Here is a 23,597-nt window from a genome sequence, read left to right as displayed (position 1 = left end):
CATGAACTCATCCAAAGAAGTTAGCAAATTTATCAGCCGATTCCACACTACCGACTGGTGCGTACAAGGTGTGATCAAAAAGAAGCGGGAATTTTTGTTTTTCTTAAAGAATTTTTATTTATTCAGTAACTTTATCCCCGTCAAAGTAATCCGCCTCAGATATAATACACATCTGACACCGTTTCTTTCCAATCTTGGCCAGCTTCTTCAGTGATTCTATTTTTATCTCATCAACGGTAAAAAAGATGTCCTTTCACGGTTCTCTTCAGCCTTTTTAGTTTTTTGCCAAAAAATCACGAAGAAGCATTCAGGTGTGAGCGGGAGCATTATCATGTTGCAATTTGCACGAGTGGTTCTGCCATAAATCCCAAATTTCCTTCTGAGTGCTTCATGCGAACGCCGAAGTACTTCCAAGTACTAGTACTCATTGACCGTACGACCATAAGGCAGGAACTCATGATGCACTGTCGCACTGTGATAGACGAAAACCATTTACCGAGCGAGGTGGCGCAGTGGTTAGCACACTGGACTCTCATTCGGGAGGACGACGGTTCAATCCCGTCTACGGCCATCCTGATTTAGGTTTTCCGTGATTTCCCAAAATCGTTTCAGGTAAATGCCGGGATGGTTCCTTTGAAAGGGCACGGCCGATTTCCTTCCCAATCCTTCCCTAACCCGAGCTTGTGCTCCGTCTCTAATGACCTCGTTGTCGACGGGACGTTAAACACTAACCACCACCACCACAATGAGAAGAACCTTCATACGTTACCGAGTTTTATTCGGTCTTGGGCGCTTCAGGCAGTTTCTATTGGGACGAATAGGTCTTGGTTTCGGCATCATACCTGTATACTTATGTTTCGTCACTCGGTATAATCTACTTCAGAAGTTCTGGATCGTTGTCGACCTCATTCATCCACTTCAGAGCGATGTCTGCACGCGGTTGTTTTTGGCCAAAATTCAAAAATTTCGAAACAATCTTTGCTGCTACACGTTTCATGGCCAAAGCTTCCGAAATAATTGCTTGGCCTGAGCCAATGGATATGTCGACGTCATCAGCAACCTCTATGTTGGTGATTTATTGATTTTTCAGAACCATTTTCTTTACTTCTTACATATCGTCGCCAGTAATTGATGTGCTAGGCCGTCCACAGCGGTCGTCATCTTCAACGCCTTCTCCACTCTCTCTGCAACGTTTATACCATTCGCAAACTCTTTTCTCACAGTAGACTCGCCAAAATCGACAGTCAAAATTTCGAACGCGCTCCTACACATTATTCCATTTTGGAAGCCAAATTTAATGAATTTTCTCAAACCCACGTTTTTTTGACGTGAAAATTCGTGGAGCACTCGAAAACACGTATAACCTGTTCGGCTGTCAACAACAAACTAAATATTCAAAACAGCTCATCATTTAAATATAGATCAAGAACATATGTACCAACAAGATAAAAAAATTGAAAATCCGATTATAAAGGCCGCGAAATTAAATGGCACCCGTTACTTTTTTATCACACCTCGCGAATACTTTCGCACTGCGAGTGGTAGATGGCCACAGAATCGCCTGGTATCAGTTCTGCATTATCTAGAGCGCTGCAAAGTGACCGGTACCCCCCTTTTTTTTTTTGGGAAGGTGACTAATATCCTATCCCGTGAGCTTACCTTAAGGCAGCGTAGCACAGATGATGTGAACTGTTCGTAATTAAATAACAATCTGAATCATTTGAAAGCAGTCATTTAGAACCAAATACATGGATAATTCTTGGACTACTGTTATTGGTCGCAGGTGTCCGCCAGACGGTGAGTAATTTGTGTTGCGGGGCCGACACTGGTGGCGCCGCTGGACCGCGACCGCGGGACCTGCGTGCTGCCGTCTGGCTCGTTGAAATAATGAGCACGTCCTCGAGTCTCCGGGTGAGAGGTAAAACCGGCAACTACGCCCGATGAACGACGCCCTGCACCTTAAAGAGCGCGTTCAGGTTACGCGCACATCAGACAACGTGGGAGCGCCCCTACACAAGAACACGCGTGCTCTTTAACAGGAGGCTTCACCGGTGGTACATATGAACAGAGTATTATATTTACATTTGCCTGTGTGGCGCGTCCCGGGTGCCGAGCGCGGCGTGCGGCAGCGGGGGCGGTGCGGCGGCGACAGGCATTGTGCGCCGGTCGGCGCCGCAGAAAACGGGCTGGGCCGGAGCTGGTGCCGCACCGCTGCGCGATGAGCCAGCGCTGCGGGGCCGCGCTCCCAAGGTCAGTCGCTGGGGCAAGGAACTGGACTCACCGCCGCAGATGCTGCCAATCACATGCGAGCGCGGACGCACCTTAGCAACGCGGCCGCGGCGGGGGGGCGGGGCGGGGTCGCTGCAGCAGAGCGCGCTGTTGCGCGCCGTGCCGCCTTTTCCAAAGGTCGGGTCACTAGTGCGCCATGACGCTCGGTTTGACCTTGGGCTTCATTAGGCAGGGTTCGTAACCACGATCCTAGCATTTCGACACACGTTGGCAGAACCGACAAATATTCTGCACGTCAGAAACTTAAGACTTTCTGCGAATCATCAACGCATACACAGCGACTTCATTTGCCAAGTAGACACTTTGGACGACGTATTGGAATTGCAATCGGTTCCACTGCCTCAACAGTTGCAGGGAGAGCTCTACAGTACGCTGCAGGTCGCATCTACAATTAAGCTTTCTTCTGGCGCACTTCGTCTACTCTATACAAAACTATTTCAGTTTATTGCGCTACACACACACACACACACACACACACACACACACACCGAAGTCAAAGAAGTCATGCGATACCTCGTAACATCGTTTCGGACCTCCTTTTACTGGGCGTAATGCAACAACTCGACGTTGCATGGACTCAGGAAGTCGTTGGACGTCCCCTGCAGAAATACTGAGCCACGCTGTCTCTATAGCAGCCCATAATTGCGAAAGTTTTGCCGGTGCTGGGGTTTGTGGAGGAGCTGACCTCTCGACTTTTTCCCATAAATATTCGATGGGTTTCATGTTGGGGGATATGGTTGGAAAAATCATTCGCTCGGATTGTCCAGAGTGTTTTTCAAAGCAATCGCGAACAATTGTGTCCTTGTGAAAAGTTTGGGAACATGAAGTAAATAACCATTTTCACCAGAAGACCCAGTCCATTCCATGTAAACACAGCCTACACCATTATGAAGCCACCAACAGTTTGCACAGTGATTTATTGGCAACTTTGAGTCCACGGCTTCGTGGGGTTTGCACCATACTCTACTTTTACTATTAGATCTTACCGATTGAAATTGGGACCTATCTGAACAGGCCATGGTTTTCCAGTGTCCAGGTCACGAGCCCAGAAGAGGCGTTGCTGGTGATATCGCGCTGTCAGCAAAGGCACTCTTGTCAGTCGTCTGCTGTCATAGTCCAATAACGCCAAATTTCGCCGCACTGTCCTAAGGGATACGTTCGTCGTACGTCCCGCATTGATTTCTGCGGTTATTTCACGCAGTGTTGCTTGTATGTTAGCACTGAAACCCACGAAAACGCCGCTGCTCTCTGTCATTGACGTCCCACGCGTCTAGCTCCAACTACCATTCCGCGTTCGAAGTCTTAATTCCGCTCTTACGGCCGTAATCATGCCAGAAATCTTTTCACATGGATCACCTGAGTACAAACGACAGCTCCGCCAATGCACTGTCCCTTTATACCTTCTGTACGCGATAATGTTCCTTGGTTGGAACAGAGGGACTGAAATCTTTGTCATTCCAACAATCTTTAAGGTACAGCATCCTTGTCAGCCATGCCCGTAATATTAGCATGTAGCAGTCCAAAGTAAGATGTACTCTAAGCATTGCGAGCATGACATTGGTTTCAAGATTGAAGCCAACGCAATATTACTGGCACGGCTCTGTAAGTGTTAACATTTATTTGGCTTTCGTACCGCCACCTGTATATGTGCATATCGCTATCCCACGACTTTCATCACCTCAGTGCCTTACAGCTAAGTTCTTGTTGTATTTATCTTCTACTGAAGTACATAAGGACAGTACTTCTATGGGTCAGAAACGTTGTCTTTTCGTTCATGCCGAAAGTGCTGTTTTGATGCATTTGATATATGATGCTGTAGGACGCCGGAAAAGATATCGTGGACGACAAAGCTGGCATTTTAAGAATTTCTTAGAAGACGAAATGACGGATTTGTTCAATAAACAGTATGAAAATGAAGATCAATAAATTAGCCATCTCTACCGATGTATAGGTTTCTAATTACTGATTCGATGGGAGTGGGGTAGAGGAATACGTAGACCATAATACGCGAGACATATCGGAGATTATCTAGGAGCTGACTCAAATGAGGAAACATGGAGACTAACAGGGAACTGAGAGGAGTGGAGAAGAAGAATTGCTGTCAACCAAGCTTCGGATTGAGAATTAAGAGTGAACCGTGACTCTGTAGACTGTCGAAGTAGTGACTTGTTCCATAACCGAATATGGCTTGGTTCGGTCTCAAGAAGCATGAGAAATAAAAATGAACGTGTTCCAGTAAAAATAGGTCAACTTCCAGCAGTACTGTTTTACTACACGACAATCTTATTTCGGATCGAAATCATTGTCTCTTGGGTTACACACCTTTATTTGCTGATATCTACTGTGAGCCGAAGAAGCATAATCTCGCAGACAAGCAGTCCTGCTTGTCTGGCGGTACATCACTTTTTCGTAAAACACGACTCACGGTTTCGAGCCGCCCTTTGAGCAGGTCTTTAATGACTTTATTTAGAACGTGAATCACCGGCAAAATGCGAATACATTAAGCAACAGATAAAGAATAACAAAACTAAGAAAAATAAATTGGAATACATAAATATAATTTGTGACATGTACATCCAAATGATGGCTGAGATTCAAAAATGAGATACAAAGATTGATGACCGACCGAATGACTGAGTAGCCAAATACTATAGCATGAACTCTCAGATTTGAGTCCTTGACCGAATCACAATGAAGCTGTTAATAAATTACAGCACCCTGGTGTCGTTCTTCACGAAGTACAGGTGTTCATACTCCCACCAGTAACTGAATGGATCCACTATACACAAAACATTCACTAAAAATGAACGTGTTATTTACTAAGACGAAGGACACACACACACACACACACACACACACACACACACACACACACACACACACCTATCTCTATTATTTAAAATACCATGTTTACTGTTACTGGGGGAAAAACAGCTAAGTCTAAAATAACTTATCTGTTGGACCTTATGTACACGTTATGTATTTTTGAGAGCATTTATACATTGTGTTCCATTAGGAATGTTCAATATTCGGGGATATTACAGGAACGCTCATCTGAAGCAAAAAAACTTATTATGGATATATGTCCAATTCCAAATGGTTTCCGAAATAAAACAAATTTAATATACACTTGTTTCTTGGCTAGTGACGCGCAGGTATGTCTCACCCACTCAATTTCTTTTACATTCTATTTTAGCCCAACCTATCACGTTGCTTGCAACCTTTTTGCTCGCAACGTCTTTCTGTCGTAGGAATAGGAGTGGACCAAAATTGAACTCTGTGGGACTCCCTTCGTGATTTCACACCAGCCAATATTATCTTTCGTTTTAACATTGTTTGAATTACTTAGTACAGCTTTTTGAATGTTTGTCAAGTATGATACAAACCAGTTGTGAGTGAAGCCATCAGTTCTATAAATTAATGTGTTCTATATATTGCTTCAAATAAGCCTTCCTGGCATAACCCTGAATATTGACCCTTCCTCCTGGGACACCCTGCATACTGCTGATACAGCCCTTAGAACTTAAGCCGCAGACTTAGGAACTGCGGAAGCCACTTTCAGAAAAAATCTTCTGGAAGAAGATAATTGCAGCATCTGGTGATTAAAACCCAATGCATACAAAACTGAGATTAGCACCTATCGTCAAGACAACAGAAGAGCCCATTACATACGTTTACTACAGTTCATGTATCAGCAGCTACAGTTTTTACTCAGTCAATGTACCTGCGTATTGAGTCGGATCAGTTCAAGCCTTAAAAAACCCTCTGCAAAACGGCAACTGAAAACAATGCGAGAAACATTTTTTACAAATTTAGGGTCAGAAACTGGGGAGCACGCACAATTGTCTTCCGAAAAACAAGCAATGCCCTAACACGAATAACTGCAAAACACTGAAGTCCTATTTGTACTAACTATGCACATACTGACTGTAACGCTAAATGACTGATTGAGAATATTGACTCACATAAGCGAGGGAAATTAAACTCCCGATAGCTCATGTCCACCTAGGTAAGAGGCTTATCAAAGTACACCCTGTGCTACACTTTTATATAAGAGATGGCTGCATTAGAACCTGAACACCTTGGACATATCTCCGAGCGTTGTAGGCACATTCAACTTACCAAAAGGAACCTGTGGATCAACGGAATTAATTTGGACAGACCATGGGGTATGAAATTTCTGGTTTCACACAAGCACAAAAAGTTCAGGGTCTCAGCGATACTGTGGAGAGAGACAACACTGAAAACGGTGAAATACGTACCATACTCATCTTCAGCTAAAATAGAAGGCAGGACCCCACCTAAATATAATGCTACCATAGTGTCAGAATGTGGGTTAGTGAAACATGTACAACTTGAAAAAGGGGTTCCTCTGACCACAGTAAACGGCCATGAGTGAGGAGAGTGGTTGACGCAGAGACTTACCTGCCACTTCAGTGATATCGAGGGGAAACTCTACAACCATGTCGTTGTTTTCAATGTCTACAGCTTCCTGTACCTTACCTCCAGTTATTTTTTCTTCTACTGATCCATGGTATCGGTCTCTACTGTGTTATGGTAGATCTCAGGGGATTGGCTCAGCATTAAACCTATCACTCACACAGACCCATTTGGCTTTTAACTCTTCCGGCTCCTTTATCTTCACATTCTTGTGTGTTTAACACCCATTAGAATGCCTATTTTCCTTGCTTTTATAACAGGAGAAGGTAGCTCCATATGTTATGGGCAATTTTTTCTCTATTTGTTGCATTTTCTCGAGGACCTGACGGTTAGTGTGGTAATCTGACTAGACGAAAGACTTTCTCTCTGGGCAACATATAATCTGCTATAGTGTCTTAGGATATCGTTTAACTCCAGTGTTGTACATTGAAAGTATGTGACAAGCAAATCCTGAAGACACTGCCAGAAAAAAATAACGAAGCCACCAAGGACGTGTCTCGATTTTGATCTGTCAGTGTACAAGATGTAAGTTGGGTACATCGAGGAGGGACACGATACGAAATTAAACAATACCAAAAACTCTTCAGATCAATCTCCCGTAATAAACTATGGGCAGAAGCAAGGCGGGGTTTGGCCGCGATAAATCAATGGGAAAAGAAAGACTAGTGAGAAGAGCTCTGGAAAGAGCAGAATCTGGAAGAATACCAACAGAAAGACCACAGTCAAGTCAGAGACAGAGCAGATGGAAGATGAGGTGAATTAAACAGGACTACAATGGGAGGAAACGCTGAAAGATAGACTGTGGGAGAGAAGACAGGGCTGGAAACGTTCCTGTGAACGACCTGCGTAAGCACAAAAGTTTGAAGAAGAAGAAGAAGAAGAAGAATAAGTATACAAGATGGCAAGATTGACATCTCAAATACTATCAAACTAGGATCTAAGAATTATATTTGGGGCGACTTAAAACTTCATCTAAGATGAAATTCTTTAGTCTGTCTTAAGACGCGATTTATTCAACTCATTCCAGCATTATTCGTTTACAGCAACTCTCAAACTGCAGGAACCAAGTACAATTTACTTAACTTTGAATAGTAATCAGTACCATTATATGATCAAATTTGTTAATTACTGCACCACATAGGTGTCAGATCAAAATTTTTCTCGTCACTTACAAGAGTATGTAGTTAGAGTAAATACAATGAAATATGGTTAAATGTAAAAGCAACATTATGTACCGTGCACTGCTAATATATAAGCTGCAATCTCCCAGGCTCACGTGCAAAGAAAATGAGAAAAAAACTCACCCACTCTTCGTTTTTGTAAGTATATGAGTGCGTGAAATACTGTATGATGACTGAGTGTTACATACAGCTGCGATAGTAGATGCGCCGGTCGCCATTGTGAAATTTGCCACCCACGAATTCAAAGCGAGCGGGTGCATTTTTTGAATTAAAGTCCCTCACGTGGAGTAAGAAAAAAAATATCTTCCGCGTCGCCCTAAGTTTTTGTAACGATTGGAAGTAAACAATTCAAAGATATAGACACTAATCAAAGAAGTATTTGCATGTCAGAGAGCTTATATTTGCAGGACTGCTTCGGAACAATGTAATACGCTGACATCGCAGATACCGCTTGGAATTTAGAAGTACTGGGCGGTTTCAGGCTCAAAGACTACCACTGATCAACTTGGTTCCAGACAAATTACGTCATTTTTTGTGCAAGTTATAGTATCTTACGGTGATTTTGTTCTATATAGACCTATTAATTGGGATTACCGGGATGTCTCGTGTGCAGAACACTAATCTATTTTATTTGTGCATCCTCTGTTATTATTACTTCCACGCCCCTTTTTCTACTGCTTGTAGCAAATCTCATCAGCCAAGTAACAGACTAGTCGTAATCCAGTGTCTTGTTTCCGCTACTTTGCAGCAGCAGAGGTACGAAAAGACAATATGAAGTCCTTACACTGTGATTTCGGCTGTGACATCCAATAATACATGCTATTTTTAACACGTATCTGCAAAACTATTGTCCACAACAACAGTACAGCGAATGGTACAATCTCGTTCGTTTGGCGTGAAGTTTATTGTACACCCTGGCGGCGCTTCTATCCGCTGGCATGGCAATACACTAGTTACGAAACAGTTGGCACGTCTCCACGTGCAGTTAGAGCTGAGTATGAACGGTCACTCGTTTAAAGCCGCACCCCGTCATTCGGGAAGCTGATTGCTATGACTTACTCTCATGCGAAGGAGCTAAGTACAAAATGAGACACTCAAACGGTTGTAGAACAGAAACGCGGAACATATTTAAACAAATTTACTAATCATGTCAATGGATTATTCCATCGCTTCTTGGTAGAAACACACAGTAATAATTGAAAAGCACAATACCGTGTACATTCTACGGAAATTATTTAGTTAAACCTACCTTCGGATTAGAAGGCCAGGCATCAAACTTTTCACTTTCCATATGGTGGCAGAGCATCAAAGGAGAAATTAACAGCGAAACAGAGTAAACCTTTACCAAGAAGGATTTTTTTAACACCTGTTTCTGTACCGGAATGGTAATGCACATCAAGTATTCTAACCACAACTATACTTTATACGGAAACAGAGGAAATAACTTCCTACTTAATTTCTATGTTTTCAGTGTAAAATTAGGAGCTGTTAAGTGTAAGACATTCCACTGGACATTGGATGTGCCATTTTCTTTTATTTCTTCCAATTCTATTTAGAGGAAAACACACTATTAGCAGTCCTTTAGTCATCATTTTCTCAATGAGATTATATTTCTGGAGATTTGATTCAAGGAATATATGTATTATTCACTGAAAATCAACCCAACTATTGCACAACTTAAGTATCAACCAATTTCTTGAGTTGCAGTTCGACCTGCATTCCTAAGCAGAGATCAAACTTTTTTTATGATGCGTAACCAGAAAGCAGTACAATAATTTCATTTCTACATCTACAACTACATCTACATTTATACTCCGCAAGCCACCCAACGGTGTGCTTTACGTGCCACTGTCATTACCTCCCTTTCCTGTTCCAGTCGCGTATGGCTCGCAGGAAGAACGACTGCCGGAAAGCCTCCGTGCGAGCTCGACTCTCTCTAATTTTACATTCGTGATCTCCTCGGGAGGTATAAGTAGGGAGAAGCAGTATATTCGATACTTCATCCAGAAACGCACCCTCTCGAAACCTGGACAACAAGCTACACCGCGATGCAGAGCGCCTCTCTTGCAGAGTCTGCCACTTGAGTTTGCTAAACATCTCCGTAACGCTATCACGCTTACCAAATAACCCTGTGACGAAACGCACCGCTCTTCTTTGAATCTTCTCTATCTCCTATGTCAACCCGACCTGGTACGGATCCCACACTGATGAGCAATACTCAAGTATAGGTCGAACGAGTATTTTGTAAGCCACCTTCTTTGTTGATGGACTACATTTTCTAAGGACTCTCCCAATGAATCTCAACCTGGCACCCGCCTTACCAACAATTAATTTTATATGATCATTCCACTTCAAATCGTTCCGCACGCATATTCCCAGATATTTTACAGAAGTAACTGCTACCAGTGTTTGTTCCGCTATCATATAATCATACAATAAAGGGTCATTCTTTCTATATATTCGTAATAAATTACATTTGTCTATGTTAAGGATCAGTTGCCACTCCCTGCACCAAGTGCCTATCCGCTGCAAATCTTCCTGTATTTCGCTGCAATTTTCTCTTAACAAAATGCAGTTAGCTACATCACTATTGAGAAAGTAACAAGTATTTCCAAGACAATATGAATACAGCAATGTAATGACACAGCAGCTGTGTCAGCCTAAGCAGACCTCGTGTTACCTCGCATACAGAACAAAAACACAATTGGTCTGTTCCGACAGGTTAAGACAAATTAGATTTCATTTTTAGTTGGACGACTTTAAAGAACCTGTAGCTCAAAAAGGTCATATGCTATTACCGTGTTGCGTAGCGATGATGAGAATAAGAAATTAGGCCACGTACAGCGGCACATGGACAGTTCTTTTCCTCTTGCTCAATACGCGAATTGAGTGGGAAAGAAAAGTGATTATAATGGTACACTATGCCCCCAGCATGCACTACTTAAGATGAATACATTCGACGACAGAGATTATCTTCTTTTTACAGCGCCCTTGCCCCAAGATGCCGTAGGGTCAGCATGGTCAAGAATCGATTTGGCATAGTTAATTGAAGGGGTGGCCAGATGTCCTTCCTTTCGCCACCCCGTTACCTTCTAGGACAGAATGTGTGTACCCCAGCTGTCTGTGCGTTGTGTTATTCGTATGAAAGCGAAAGTTGTTCTAAATGTCTTCAAAGGAAAAAGGCGGGACTTTGGTACCAGTGTGCTATCTACTTAATTGGCTGTGGGAAACCGCCTAAAAATCACATCCTGTCTGGACGGCACACCTACTCTCGTCGTCAATCTGCCGGACGGATTCGATTCGGAGCTGGCATACCTTCCTGTACCAGACCCGGCGCTTTAGTACGCATGGCTATCTGGGCGAGTATTCGACGACGGATGTAAGGGATCAGAATATGACAACTTGGCCAGAAGAGAAAGTCAGAGAGAATTTAACAAATAAAAACTTACGTTGTTTGGTGTCCGAAAACTGGTTTGATGCAGCTTTCCACGCTAGTCTATACAGTGCAAGCCGCTTCATCTTCATATAGTCGCTACAACCTACACCCGTTTGATCCTGTTAACTGTAATCAAACAATGGTCTCTCTATGCCATTTTTATTCCCCACACTTCCACTGAGTATCAAATGGACGATGTATTGATGCCTCAGGATGTATCCTATCCTCTGATCCCTTCTTTTAATCAAGTCGTGTCATAAATTTCTCTTTTTCCTGAACTTGTTGCAGCACGTCATTGGTTATTGGATGTATACCTCTAATCTTCTGCTTTCGTCTATAATATCACATTTCAAAAGTTTATATTCTCCTTTTGTCTGAACTGCTTACGACCACGTTTCACTTCGTATTAGGCTACACTTCACATAAAGATCTTAAAAAACTTCGTAACACTTAAATTTGAAGTCACTGGTAATAAATTTCTCTTTTACGAAAACGCTTTTCTTGTTATTGCAAGTCTACATTTTATGTCCCCTCTGCTTCTGCCATCAGTTTTTTTGCTGCCCAAATTGCAAAACTCACCTACTACTTTTAGTGCCATTTTCTAAGCTAATTCCTTCAGCATCGCTCGATTTAACTCTACTATATTCCGTTACCCATATTTTACTTTTGTTGATGTTCGTCTTACAACCTCTTTTCAAGATACTACCCGTTCCACACAAACATATGAGACACTGCTTGTGGTCATGTACATAGCTGAACTTTCGCCACATTCATGGTCATTCAAATGGCTATATGGTTCCTAAAACTTCATCCGACTTGACTCCATGCGCGTTTTGCGCCTACCAACAGAACGACTAGAGGAAGACGGCATTCTGGTATGCAATGCACAAGTAAGTCGCCTGTCCGCAATATTGGTGTAAAACTGATGTATGCATGCTTGGTCAACATAAAATTTGTATTATCGCATCTATCTACACGAAGTAATTTAAGTCTCGAATTGGTGCACAGTCTAGGGAAGAAGTTCAACCATAACACCTTAGCTCTGTTGTCCGAAGAAAGGACCTATGTTCTTGGTAAGAGCAAGATCATCAGTACCTCCTACAAGCAAAGTTGTGTAACGATCGGAGAAGGAACTACCTGTGGCCTTGTTGAGGGCATGTCTCCGGCAAGGCTACAGGAGAGAGCTAAACGAGGCTGGACTGAACAAGATTTGAAAGCACTTGCTGTTGAATATACCAGCACAAACAAAGATGATAAAATATTTCGAATAACTGTCGTAATTTCCCAAGCGAGATTCCTCGCAAGTATTTCTGGGACGTACCACGTTACGACTACAAATTAGGTTCTTCTGAAGGGCACGCATGTAATTACTATTTTATTTTTGCAAGAAGAGAAATATAACGAAAATGTTATACACAGGGATCCACTGACATATACGGGGCAACGGTGTGCTTGCTCTTATATAACTCAATTGACTACTAATCGTGTATGGGTCGGAAAAAAAAAACATTTGCTTGCGTGGCAAGATAAGAACGTTCATAAATATCGCTGTAGTTTGTGCATGAAGATAAACAGGGCTACTAAACCGTCCGGTTGTCTTCAACAACAAGCGAATACATTCTACTACTGAGAAACTTCCACTAATTAGCTCTGTTCAGTATCACATTACGAAAGAATAATTTCACGCGTTTTAAATACACAAATAATGTACAGGATGTTTTACTTTCTGTTTTTTGATCTTCCGCAGTTTTGTAGCTGCTGCCTAGGTGTTGATTCAACTTTTTTATGTCCATAACGAAATTAAAGGTTTTTGCTCGTTCTTTTAGCCCGTATGTTGCCATAATTTACGCATCATGTATTAGAATAAAAGCAAGAGTTGCGTGTAACGACCGGCCGACGACTATATCATTAGAGATGGAGGACAAGGTGTGAGAGACCAAGGATTAAATCAGGCGATTCCTTATTCAAGGGAACCATCATGGCATTCGCTTATATCACAAAAAGAAGTCGCTTATAAATTCATCAGCGAATGCTGGCGTTATCTCAACCAACATCTATATGACTATTATAATTGGCATACAGTACTGAAATGATTTACAACGCACTGTTGGGATCAACAGTTAGAACATTGCCGTCCACGATCTGTTTCACAGTTACTAATTATTTGAAACAGAAATGAGAAGCACGTGCACGATAAAGCTTTTAAGAGTTTAATTTTTTTGTGGATGGAGAGGCGGGGGAATGGAGGGTGGAGTTGGTAAATGGAGACATTTTATCTTTCAGACTCTAAAGAGAACATGAGTGGTGTCGCGACCAGTTTTCGGATGTTCAAATGCTAAGCGCGTACCTGATGAAAGTAAAAGCTCGATTAACAGTAAGATAGGAGCAAGTACGTAATGACATAAAGCTGTCCTCAAACAGAATGTTGGATTGAACAGCGCGGTGTTTTCGTAGATATGATCCTACTGGTGATTGTACGTCCTTGTTTTCCTCCACATCTGAACAGACTTAACCGGCCAGTTATATGGGTCCATAACAGCTTAACATGGACTCCGAAACACGGTGCATTGTTGCGTTTTTAACTATGGTAAATCATTGCTAGAAGAGCGAGAAGCGATTAGCGACCATTGTGGATTAAAACTCGCCCCTCTGAGAAACAAAATTGTGAGATGCGTGCACAAGTTTATTAAAACAAACACATATTTCTATACAAATGGAAGCATTCCGAATTTTGGTGGTTAAATGCAGAGAACAGGATACACCTCTTTGTTGTAACGAACATGAACCATGAGTGAGCGCGAACACCACTGTGATTTTTTTTAAAATACCTAAGTCTACTTCCACATACATACTCCGCTAGCCACCATACTTGTGTACTGCAAAAATGGTTCAAATGGCTCTGAGCACTATGGCACTTAACTTCTGAGGTCATCAGTCCCCTAGAACTCAGAACTACTTAAACCTAACTAACCTAAGGACATCACACACACCCATGCCCGAGGCAGGATTCGAACCTGCGACCGTAGCGGTCACGCGGTTCCAGACTGCAGCGCCTAGAACCGCTCGGCCACTGCGGCCTGCAGTGCACTGCAGAAGGTACCTTTAATCATTCCTTTCCTCTCCCCAATGCAAATGGGAAGAAAAATGACTATATTCTTCCGTATTATCTGGTTTTTGTGGCCCTTACACGAAATGTATGCTGGTAGCAACAGGATCGTTCTGCAATTACCTGTTCTCTAAACTTTCTCAATAGTATACTACTATGCAGAGAACAACAGTGGACGTATCACACTTTCCTGGGAAACTCTTGACGACACCCTGTCTTTGCTGAACACTCACCGTTCAAGGATCACGTATTGAGTTCTACAACTTAATAAATCTTCCATCTGAGAAACTATTCTGTATGTTGGGACCAACCAAAATAATTAACCGAAACCACAAATCCGATGGATACGTAACTGCACAAGACACGCGAAAGTGGGTCGTACAAATAGGAACGGGGGAAAAATTAAGTAACCCATACTTTAAGGTACAATGTACGACAGATTACGTACAGTGTGGGAGCTGTGGAAAAAACAAATACCGATGTACAGAGTGTAAAATTAGACGCATTAACTGATAAAAGTTTCTACTAAAGTAGACTCGTATCAGCAAGCAGTGAACTTACAAAAAGGTACAGGTATTTTTAAGTTACAGGACGTACTGTAATAAATTCGTCTACGTATGTGCTGTACTTTCAAGTGGCCCCTCAATTAAGCTGTAAATGCCACCTATTACAGCACGAGTACAATATGATAATGCTCGTGCGTTCCCGTGGATTAAACCAAATGTATGCATCAAGAGTGGCGCCGTCCACGGCAGAGCACGACAGCTGGGGGCACGGCAGGTAGCCGACACGCTTGGCCCGGCGGCGGTCGGCGGGCGGCGAGCAGTTCCGGCTCGGGGAAAAGCAGCCGGCGCATTCACGGGGGCAAGCACGACACAAGGTGGAGCTATTTTCGTGCTCTGGACTACGCGCCACTCCCTCCGCGCCAGCCGTCAGACACCGACTCGTGCTAAAAATGGACGTTGTGGAGTCACAACTACCACCCCCAACAGCCAGTTAAACTATGGAATCTACCATTCTCCTCCTACAGATGCTGCTGTTCCACAGTCAATCTCTCTTCACATCCGAGCGTACAACAAAAATTACATACTTAATTGTCTTGAGTTGTTACGTCCACAGTAATGGCCCAGAACTAGCGCTTTTATACGCTTTCGTGTAGAACTCATTTGTACAAACGGATATTAATAAATACATTCCCTTCTTGAACACATCATTCTACAGATTACACGAATCTGCAACCGAAGGTAGTGGCTCAATGGTTCAGACAGTGAATTTACATTCGGTATGAGCGAACACCAAATTTCTGACTGGTTATCCCGATCTAAGTTTTCTATTATATTTCAGAGAGGTGCGTAATACTTACGCCAGGATGGTTCTTTTCCAAGGCGTACGCCCAATTTCGTTATTCAAGCCTAGAATTTGCTCCGTCTCAAACGAAGTCTTCATCGATGGGACGTTAAACAATCTTTCAGACTTACGTAGCAAAACATCAATACAATTTTTCGACTATTTCTTGAAACACATGCTTCTGAATTAAAGTCTAGGATGTATGTAGCAAGCTTCTCTTTTTTCCCCACAGTTCATCATTTAGCATTTCCTCCCACTGCAGTCCTCTTCTGTTATCATCCTTCACCTTGTCTTTCCATCTTGTTCGAGGCCTTCCAATCACTATTCGTCCAGATTGTGTGCTGTTCTTGGAGGGCTTTCTTCTACCGTTCTTTTAACTTGGCCAAAAACCGTAAGTCTATTTCTCTCCACAGATTGGTATGAACGGTGCTTCGTATTGTTTCATTCCTTATCCTGTTCCTTCTTGCCTTATTCAGGACTCCTCGTAGAAAGAGGATCTCTGTTGCTTGTATTCTTTCCCCATAGTTCAGAATTAGCAAGTTATATGGCTTTTTATCATATTCTCTGCTTTGTCAGGTGTTTTTCAATTTTCTAATTACGTCCGACGCACAATAAAAACACTCGACAACTTTTTATTCTCTCCGAAAATTCATCCTTTCTGTTTCTTTTCTCAGTACTAATCGACAGCTGCACATCATTCCTTAATGGGAAAAAACTGTGCCCTAGATCAGAAACCATATTTGATTGCTTCTGCAGACTCGTGACAGAGTGGAAACTGCTCACTCTCTGGTATGAGTCTTACTTGTTTATTAGCAGCGTTATTTCCAAGGGGAATCGTGGTTACCATTCCGCTAGGCATTTACTCGCGCACAGGGAAGTACACAATTAAATTACCGGTGATTTAGCTTTCCGACCACTCGCTAACAGAATTAAGAACAACTGACTGCATGCATGTGGGAGCGCCTTATTGAGGTTGGGTTGTTTGGGGAAGGAGACCAGGCAGCGAGGTCATCGGTCGAGCGCCTTATTCTCTAATTTTTTATTTTTATTTGATACTTACAGTGGAACGGAATGGTCTTGGTATGGAGAATATGGTCTTTTTTGCAAAAAATCGCATGTAAAACCCTTGAACGTCTCAATTTTATAATTCTAATTCTTGCACTTCAATCTTTCTCTACATAATTTCGCGAAAACATCGCCGTCAAAACTGAAGAGATTCCCGTCTTAGCTCCGCTTCCGTAACACACTCTTAAGGATCGGACTGGCCAGTAAAAAATTTGCAGTGCATCTACGGACTGTATAGGCCTTCCTTCGATCCGACCGTAGGAGGATTCCACGCATGCTAGCAGTACTCAGGAACAGCTCGCACTAACGCTTTGCGTAGTTCTCCGGAACTCTCGCACTAAAACAGTCGGCAGTTCGCCTTCCCTAGGTCTGACATTAAATGCTAGTTCTATTTCATGTCGTTTTACAAAGTTTCGTTTAGATATTCAATCAACATGAATGAACCTAGCAGCAACCTATTAATAATGTATTCGAGCATATAGGAATATTTCTGGTTCTCATCTGCATTAAATGAGATGTACACACATCTAAAACCAGCTACCATTCATTCAGAAACTGGGATGTCTACCCTAGCGCTCACGAATCCCCCTACACCCACTGAACGAAGTCTTTCCTGTCGTAAAAGCGTCAGATACTTCTCACCTAGTCCGACTGACAGTTTACCTTCGTGGATAATAGGAGAGCTCTTGCCTCATAGTGCTCTGGGGCACTCCTAAAGTTACTTTTTCCTCTGATGAGAACCCGTCATCCAGGACAATATGCTGCGATCTTCTACTCAAAAAGTCTTGGAGCCAATCACATGTATGAGCGGCAAGTCCAAAGCGGCTGAAAAAAATTGTTAATAATAAAAGAGGGCGGGGGTCTCCCGTACGAAAGAGTAACCACTTTGCTGCAAAATTCTTGAGCGTGATCTAAATTCGAATATAATAAATTTCCTAGCGACAGAAGAGGAGCTGTCCACAAATCAGAGATTTAGACAGAATCGCTCGTGCGAAACTCAGCCAGCTCTGTTCTTGCGTGATATCGTGAACCAAGGATGCAAGACAATCGACAGATTCTATATTCCTAGATTTCCGAAACGCGTTTGACACATTGCCCCCATTGCAAATTGTTAATGAAAATCGAAACATACGAAATAGGTCCTCACATAGTCGCTTGAAGATTACTGAAGTACTACAACCCAGTACGTTGCCCAGGGCGGTGAGTGTTCATCAGAGAGAAGGGTACCGTCAGGAGTGCCTCAGGGGTGAGTGCTCTTATGCACAATATATGCAAACGATCTGACGGATGGGTTAAGCACAATCTCCGACAGTTTGCTGACGTAGCTATAGTGTATAAAGAAGTCGCGACAATGAGTGCCTTTAAGTTGGTACTTGAGTACTTTGACAGAATTTCTATTTGATATGATGAATGTCAGCTTGCTCTTGCTGAACAGCTGCCTGTCAGAAACGGCGTTTTTTCTGCGTGCACACTGGCACCTTTCCTTGCCGATAAGTGAGAGTTGTGTCGTATGTGTATTTGTGGAGTGTAGTTCATTGTAATGGATGCGTGTATAGTGTCGTATTATGTTTGTGTTGGATGGGTGGTGGTGGTGGTGGTGAAGAGAGTGTGAAACCCTGTGCCAGCACATAGCCTACTCCTCTCGAATAGCACCAAAGAGGCCGCAAAGCTTCATGTCCCCATCCGACGGACGCATCACCACCAACAGTGTCACATGCCCTCTCTCAATGGTGATTATAAACCACCACTTCTCTCCTTGCTGGCCAAATACTGGCAGTGAAAATTTCATCCACCACCACAATTCGAATCGGCTTACTTCCGAGTCGAGCGCCGTTGCACAAGCGTACGTTATCGACCTCGGCTCCAGAGGCAGGTAGTTGTTTGAGGTGAGTAGGAAAAACAATACTACAATGCTGGAACACAGTGGTAGTGGTGCGCTGCTTGACTCTCAGTTATATTCAATATGTATGCCTGTCGTAACAAACCGATATGAAATGGCTCTTAGCACTATGGGACTTAACTTCTGAGGTCATCAGTCCCATAGACTTAGAACTACTTAAACCTAACTAACCTAAGGACATCACACACATCCATGCCCGAGGCAGGATTGGAAACTGCGAGCGTAGCGGTCGCGCGGTTCCAGACTGAAGCGGCTAGAACCGCTCTGCCACCAAGGCGGCGATATGAAATGGACCGAGGATGTAACGTCAGTTGTAAGGAAAGCAAATGGTAGACACCGGGTCATTGGGAGAATTTTAAGAAAATATGGTTCATCTGTGAAGCAGACCGTGTAAGAGAACTAGAGCAGCCCATTCCTGAGCACTGCTGGAGTGTTCGGCATACCTATCAGGTCGGACTGAAGGAAGACATCGGATCAATTTAGAGGCGTATTGGCAGAATGGATACTGATACGTTCGAACGACAAGCGTGTGTTACGGAAATGGTCCGTGAACTCGAATGGAAATCTCTGGAGGAAAGACTGTGTTCGTTTCGCAAAACACTACAGAGAATATTCAGAGTACCGCCGTTTTCGACGAACTGCAGAACGCCCCCTCTGCCACCAACACAGATCTCGTGAATGTACTAACTGGTAGATGTAGTAGATATCATAGAAATTTTTCTTTTTTTGCATGAAATTAATTCAACAGTGAGGTCTTAGATCCTCCAGTCCTTGAAGCAGGCTGCAAGCAGAGCACAGAAAATTTACTTGTCACCAAGGCACGATGAGGATTGAGACAACAGGAAGTTTCCTGAGGCCAGACCAGAAGTGACCAGCAGCAGCAGCAGCAGCGCCAGAAAAGTTAGTATGCAGTTAGTTACCTGTCGCTCCCGGGAGTTGGAGACGGCAGCCCAGTCAACGGCCGTGGTAGTGGGCAGGCCGCAGCGCGCGGCGGGGCACTGCGGGCAGCTAGCGGACGTCCCGTACTCCGCCCCGCCGCCCTGCAACACACCACACGGAGAGCTGAGCCGCAGCACGGACACTGCTGGGCGCCGCGCCGCGCCGCTGCTCCACAAGACAGGAGAACTCCTCTGCCTATTCTGACAGCTTGCTCACAATCAACACTAACAGCCTCGACCGCAAAAACACTTATTTCCATAGTAACTGGTTTCGATCAGTTCTTGACCATTCTCACGATCGTCTGCTGCTATGAGCAGTTGGCGTTCGTGGAGTTACAACACCCGCTCCAATCACCGCCACGGGTTAACATCGAAGTAAATGTTTTTGCGGTCGACACTGTGTGTGTTCATTTTTAAAGAAATTTTTCGTCACACCGCCGCTTCTCCACGAGAAATGTTCTAAAAAATTATTATATTCATGCCCAATGGAGTAACTTCAACACATGCATATGTAAATAAGTTAAAATTAATAACTCGTTCTCTGCAAAGGGACTCCCACTGATTTTGTATAAAACACAATATATGCAATTCTTTACTGCACAACATCTGATCACTACGGCAGAAATAGTGCATGAAGGTATATCAGTAAATGAAACAGAATGCTCTAAATTCTTAGAGGTCTGTATTGACAGGAACTTAATTGGAAGTCAGATGTTGCAGATGTTAAACATCTTGCCTCTATTTATTTGTTTACCATTTATCTAAGATTTTATAGACGAAAGTTTTTTTAAAAAAAAGGGGAGTTACTTTTTCTATATTTCATTCACTAATGTGAACACATCACATTTTGGCGTAAGTGCTCATTTAGGAAAAAAAGTGTTTGTTTCACTGGAGCATGTAATAAGAATTATGTGTATTGTCCACTCAAGAGCACCTTGCAGTCGGCTCTTTCAACTATTGGGATGCATCGCTGCACATTTACTCCCTTCTGAAGTTCGTTGTCTCTAATCAATCACAGTTTGAAAGCAACAATGGCACTCAAATTTAATACTAGGAAGAGCAATGATTTACACTTTCCATCATTCGGTCTCAGTGCGGCTCAGGTAAGAGTGAGGTATTTATCAGCCATAAAAATCTTTGACAATCTACTCAACGATATAAAGGATTTAATGAATAATATAATTAACTTCGAACACAAACTGAAATAATATTTGCTTGATAACTTCTGTTACTGCATAGAAGAAGTACGCAATGTGTAGGGGAGGAAAGAACGGAGGGAGGGGGGGAGGGAGGGAGGGAGGGAGGGAGAGTTTAAAATACCCTGAGAAATCATTTAAATGGTCAGTATGTTGCCACTACTGTAAAAGTGACTTATCACAGCGAGAGGTCGTCAATATCATTCACGGAACATGCAAATAACTATCGGCATTAGCAGTGGCTGAAGTACTGAATCAACAGCTCTCGATAGATGACGGAACAGCTCACGCCTTCCTGTGTTGTCGAAAAGCCTTCAACTACTTTTAGATTTACAAAAATACATGAAAAACAGCAGCAGTCAATGTGTTTCAACGGTGATGTTAAGCGAAAACAATGTAAACACGGTCATGACTTATTACGCCCCTTCCACGCTGACGTCCTGGATCAGGATGCTGGTCTCTTCAGCCGGTCATCGGCGTAATGAGTCGAAGTCCCGGTCGCTGCAGCTTGTATATTACGTGATAGCCGAACCCCCACATGTCGGCGAGTTGTTTACTGAACAAGTCAGTTACAATGCATTATCCACAAAGAAAGTAATTTAGGCTGCGAGTGTTTTGACCATGAAGAAACCCAATACACAGGAAATATAGAACTGATATGCCCACCCAGAATTAGGATTTCGATTTTCATTTGGAAGTTATCACTTCTTTCACTTATGGCAATGTTTATTAACGTAAAAATACCGAGCTGCATCGTGGTTCGGAAACAACGTTAAGCTATAAGCCATTCTACAACTGAGTAGACTTTCGGAAGTCAGAGGAAAGCAACGGCACAACACATGCAAAAGAACAACGCCTAGTAAAGCTCTGTGCTGTTCAAATCAACATTCGGACTGACAAGAGCTTTACTTTTTTAATGTAACACCCCCAGTCAACTCTCGATTGAGATTGGCACAGAAGACGTCTACCACACGGTATCCTGGCGATCAACAGTGGGCAGAAACAGAGATGCTGACTTAAGTGTACCGAAATTTAAAGAAGATAAATGGCGACGAATACGACAGGTGACCATCGGCTCACTGCCTTCCGTCTGGAGATTTTCATCTGTCTTCGTGCAATGCAAGTAGTGGCGATTCATTTAATAAGCTACACGAAGGCTACAGTGAGCCAAAGACGAATCTCCGTGCGTCTCTTCCATTGCACAACCCGGAACTGACGCCCATCGACAGCTACCTCTTTAGTCCAAAATGGCCGGAAGGGAAGTAAGGTCGGATCATGACCAACTTTGTGTCTCACCCGCCTCGCCGCTGGTGGAGAAGCAGAACATCCGTGAAAAAGTTGCCCCACACCCATTAAATAATGCCTTTGCAGGTACATCTGGCGTCAGGTTAAGTGTTGTCGTACAAAGATACGCGAAGAGGAAAGTACGAGGACAGGGTGAGGAGAGAAACTGCGTTTGATTTTCACATTTTTTTAATAATAAGACGAAATAAAGGCTATGTCAAAAACTTCCTGTGTTGAGAGAAAAAACTTTTTAGTCCACATACAGCTATGACAATTTTCATTTTTCGTATATCAATTCGAATCTCTCCTGTAACACACTCTTTCATCAAAGCGCCGACTACTCGAGAAGCTGTAAGATAATTTGATGTGTTGGATTACTTCCACCTAACTTGCGTTAGTAGTTTCGTCTACGTCGTCAAGCGGTTTCCTCAATGTACGAGTACAGTGCAAGACAACCGTTGGTATGAGCGACTAACGGTCTCGAAATGCACCTCTAGATAGATTTAATTTCCTTGCCTAGCGTCCTTTTCGTTCTGTGAAAGTGCTACACTTCTCGTTCCCGTCGGGGCACGTCTTTCACCTGCCTTCGGGGCCACGCCTAGACCTTGACTTCCGGCCGCTGCCGCCTGCAGGGCGCAACTGCTTCGATCTCACGTTTTGCGACTTTCGATTCGAAAATTACTACACTCCACAAAAGCTGAGTTTCAAACAGTTTACACAGTTTTTCGATACGAAACTTCAACAATCGCTTAGAAAGAAAGAAGAGCCAGCTCTGAAAACAAATAGTTTCAAATAGGATGGAACGTCAGAACATTGACATGTAATTTGGATATTCAAGCATGTACAGCTGATGGCTTCACACGATATTAATGAGTTTTCCTAAATAGCATAAAATTAACGTTGCCACTTCAGATACGCATGTTCAGACGATTGTTTATAATCCACACGATGCTCGTCACTTAAAAAAGATGTACTGTTTCTTATTATCCAACTAGCAAGAAGAACTGAACTCCAAGCAAATGTAATGTTTTAACCATCAGACATTTTCCATACCTACGAAGAAGATTCCTTGAGATATGGGGTGTAGTACCAGTATATAGAAAAACATTGGCTGAATACAGAAACAGACTGACGAAGGAATCAAGTAATGCGAACTACTGACGATCACTGTAACATTACACAAAAGACTTTGCACCTACGCGGGTTTTATTATTTCCGAAGGAAGCCGATAAAACTTTCTCTGTATCTAACATTCAAATTCTGCACGAGTAAAGCAGAAGAGCCGAACTCACGTTGATACTAATAGAGTTTGCGACTAATAATCCCTCTTTCTCCATTTAAGGACAAACCGTTGATATCCGGTCAAGCACGGTGACATCAGTGTATGAATCACCAAATGCTGAATGCATGTTCAT

General features: G+C 43.0%; 1 protein-coding gene across 12 annotated transcripts in view; it reads right to left on the bottom strand.

Moving 5' to 3' along the window:
- Window positions 1–23,597, bottom strand: part of LOC126353762 (serine/threonine-protein kinase tousled-like 2) — a 538,693-nt gene that overhangs the window by 109,421 nt on the left and 405,675 nt on the right. For all 12 annotated transcript variants that reach the window (XM_050002826.1, XM_050002821.1, XM_050002825.1 and 9 more), the window contains one exon: window positions 19,685–19,804. In XM_050002826.1, the coding sequence (XP_049858783.1) occupies window positions 19,685–19,804 (120 nt within the window). The remainder of the gene's footprint in view (window positions 1–19,684; window positions 19,805–23,597) is intronic.

The sequence above is a fragment of the Schistocerca gregaria genome, chromosome 3 (assembly GCF_023897955.1).
Source record: "Schistocerca gregaria isolate iqSchGreg1 chromosome 3, iqSchGreg1.2, whole genome shotgun sequence".
NCBI classification, from domain to species: domain Eukaryota; kingdom Metazoa; phylum Arthropoda; class Insecta; order Orthoptera; family Acrididae; genus Schistocerca; species Schistocerca gregaria.
The sequence above is the reverse complement of the archived record's forward strand: the minus strand, read 5'-3'. Positions and strand labels throughout refer to the sequence as shown.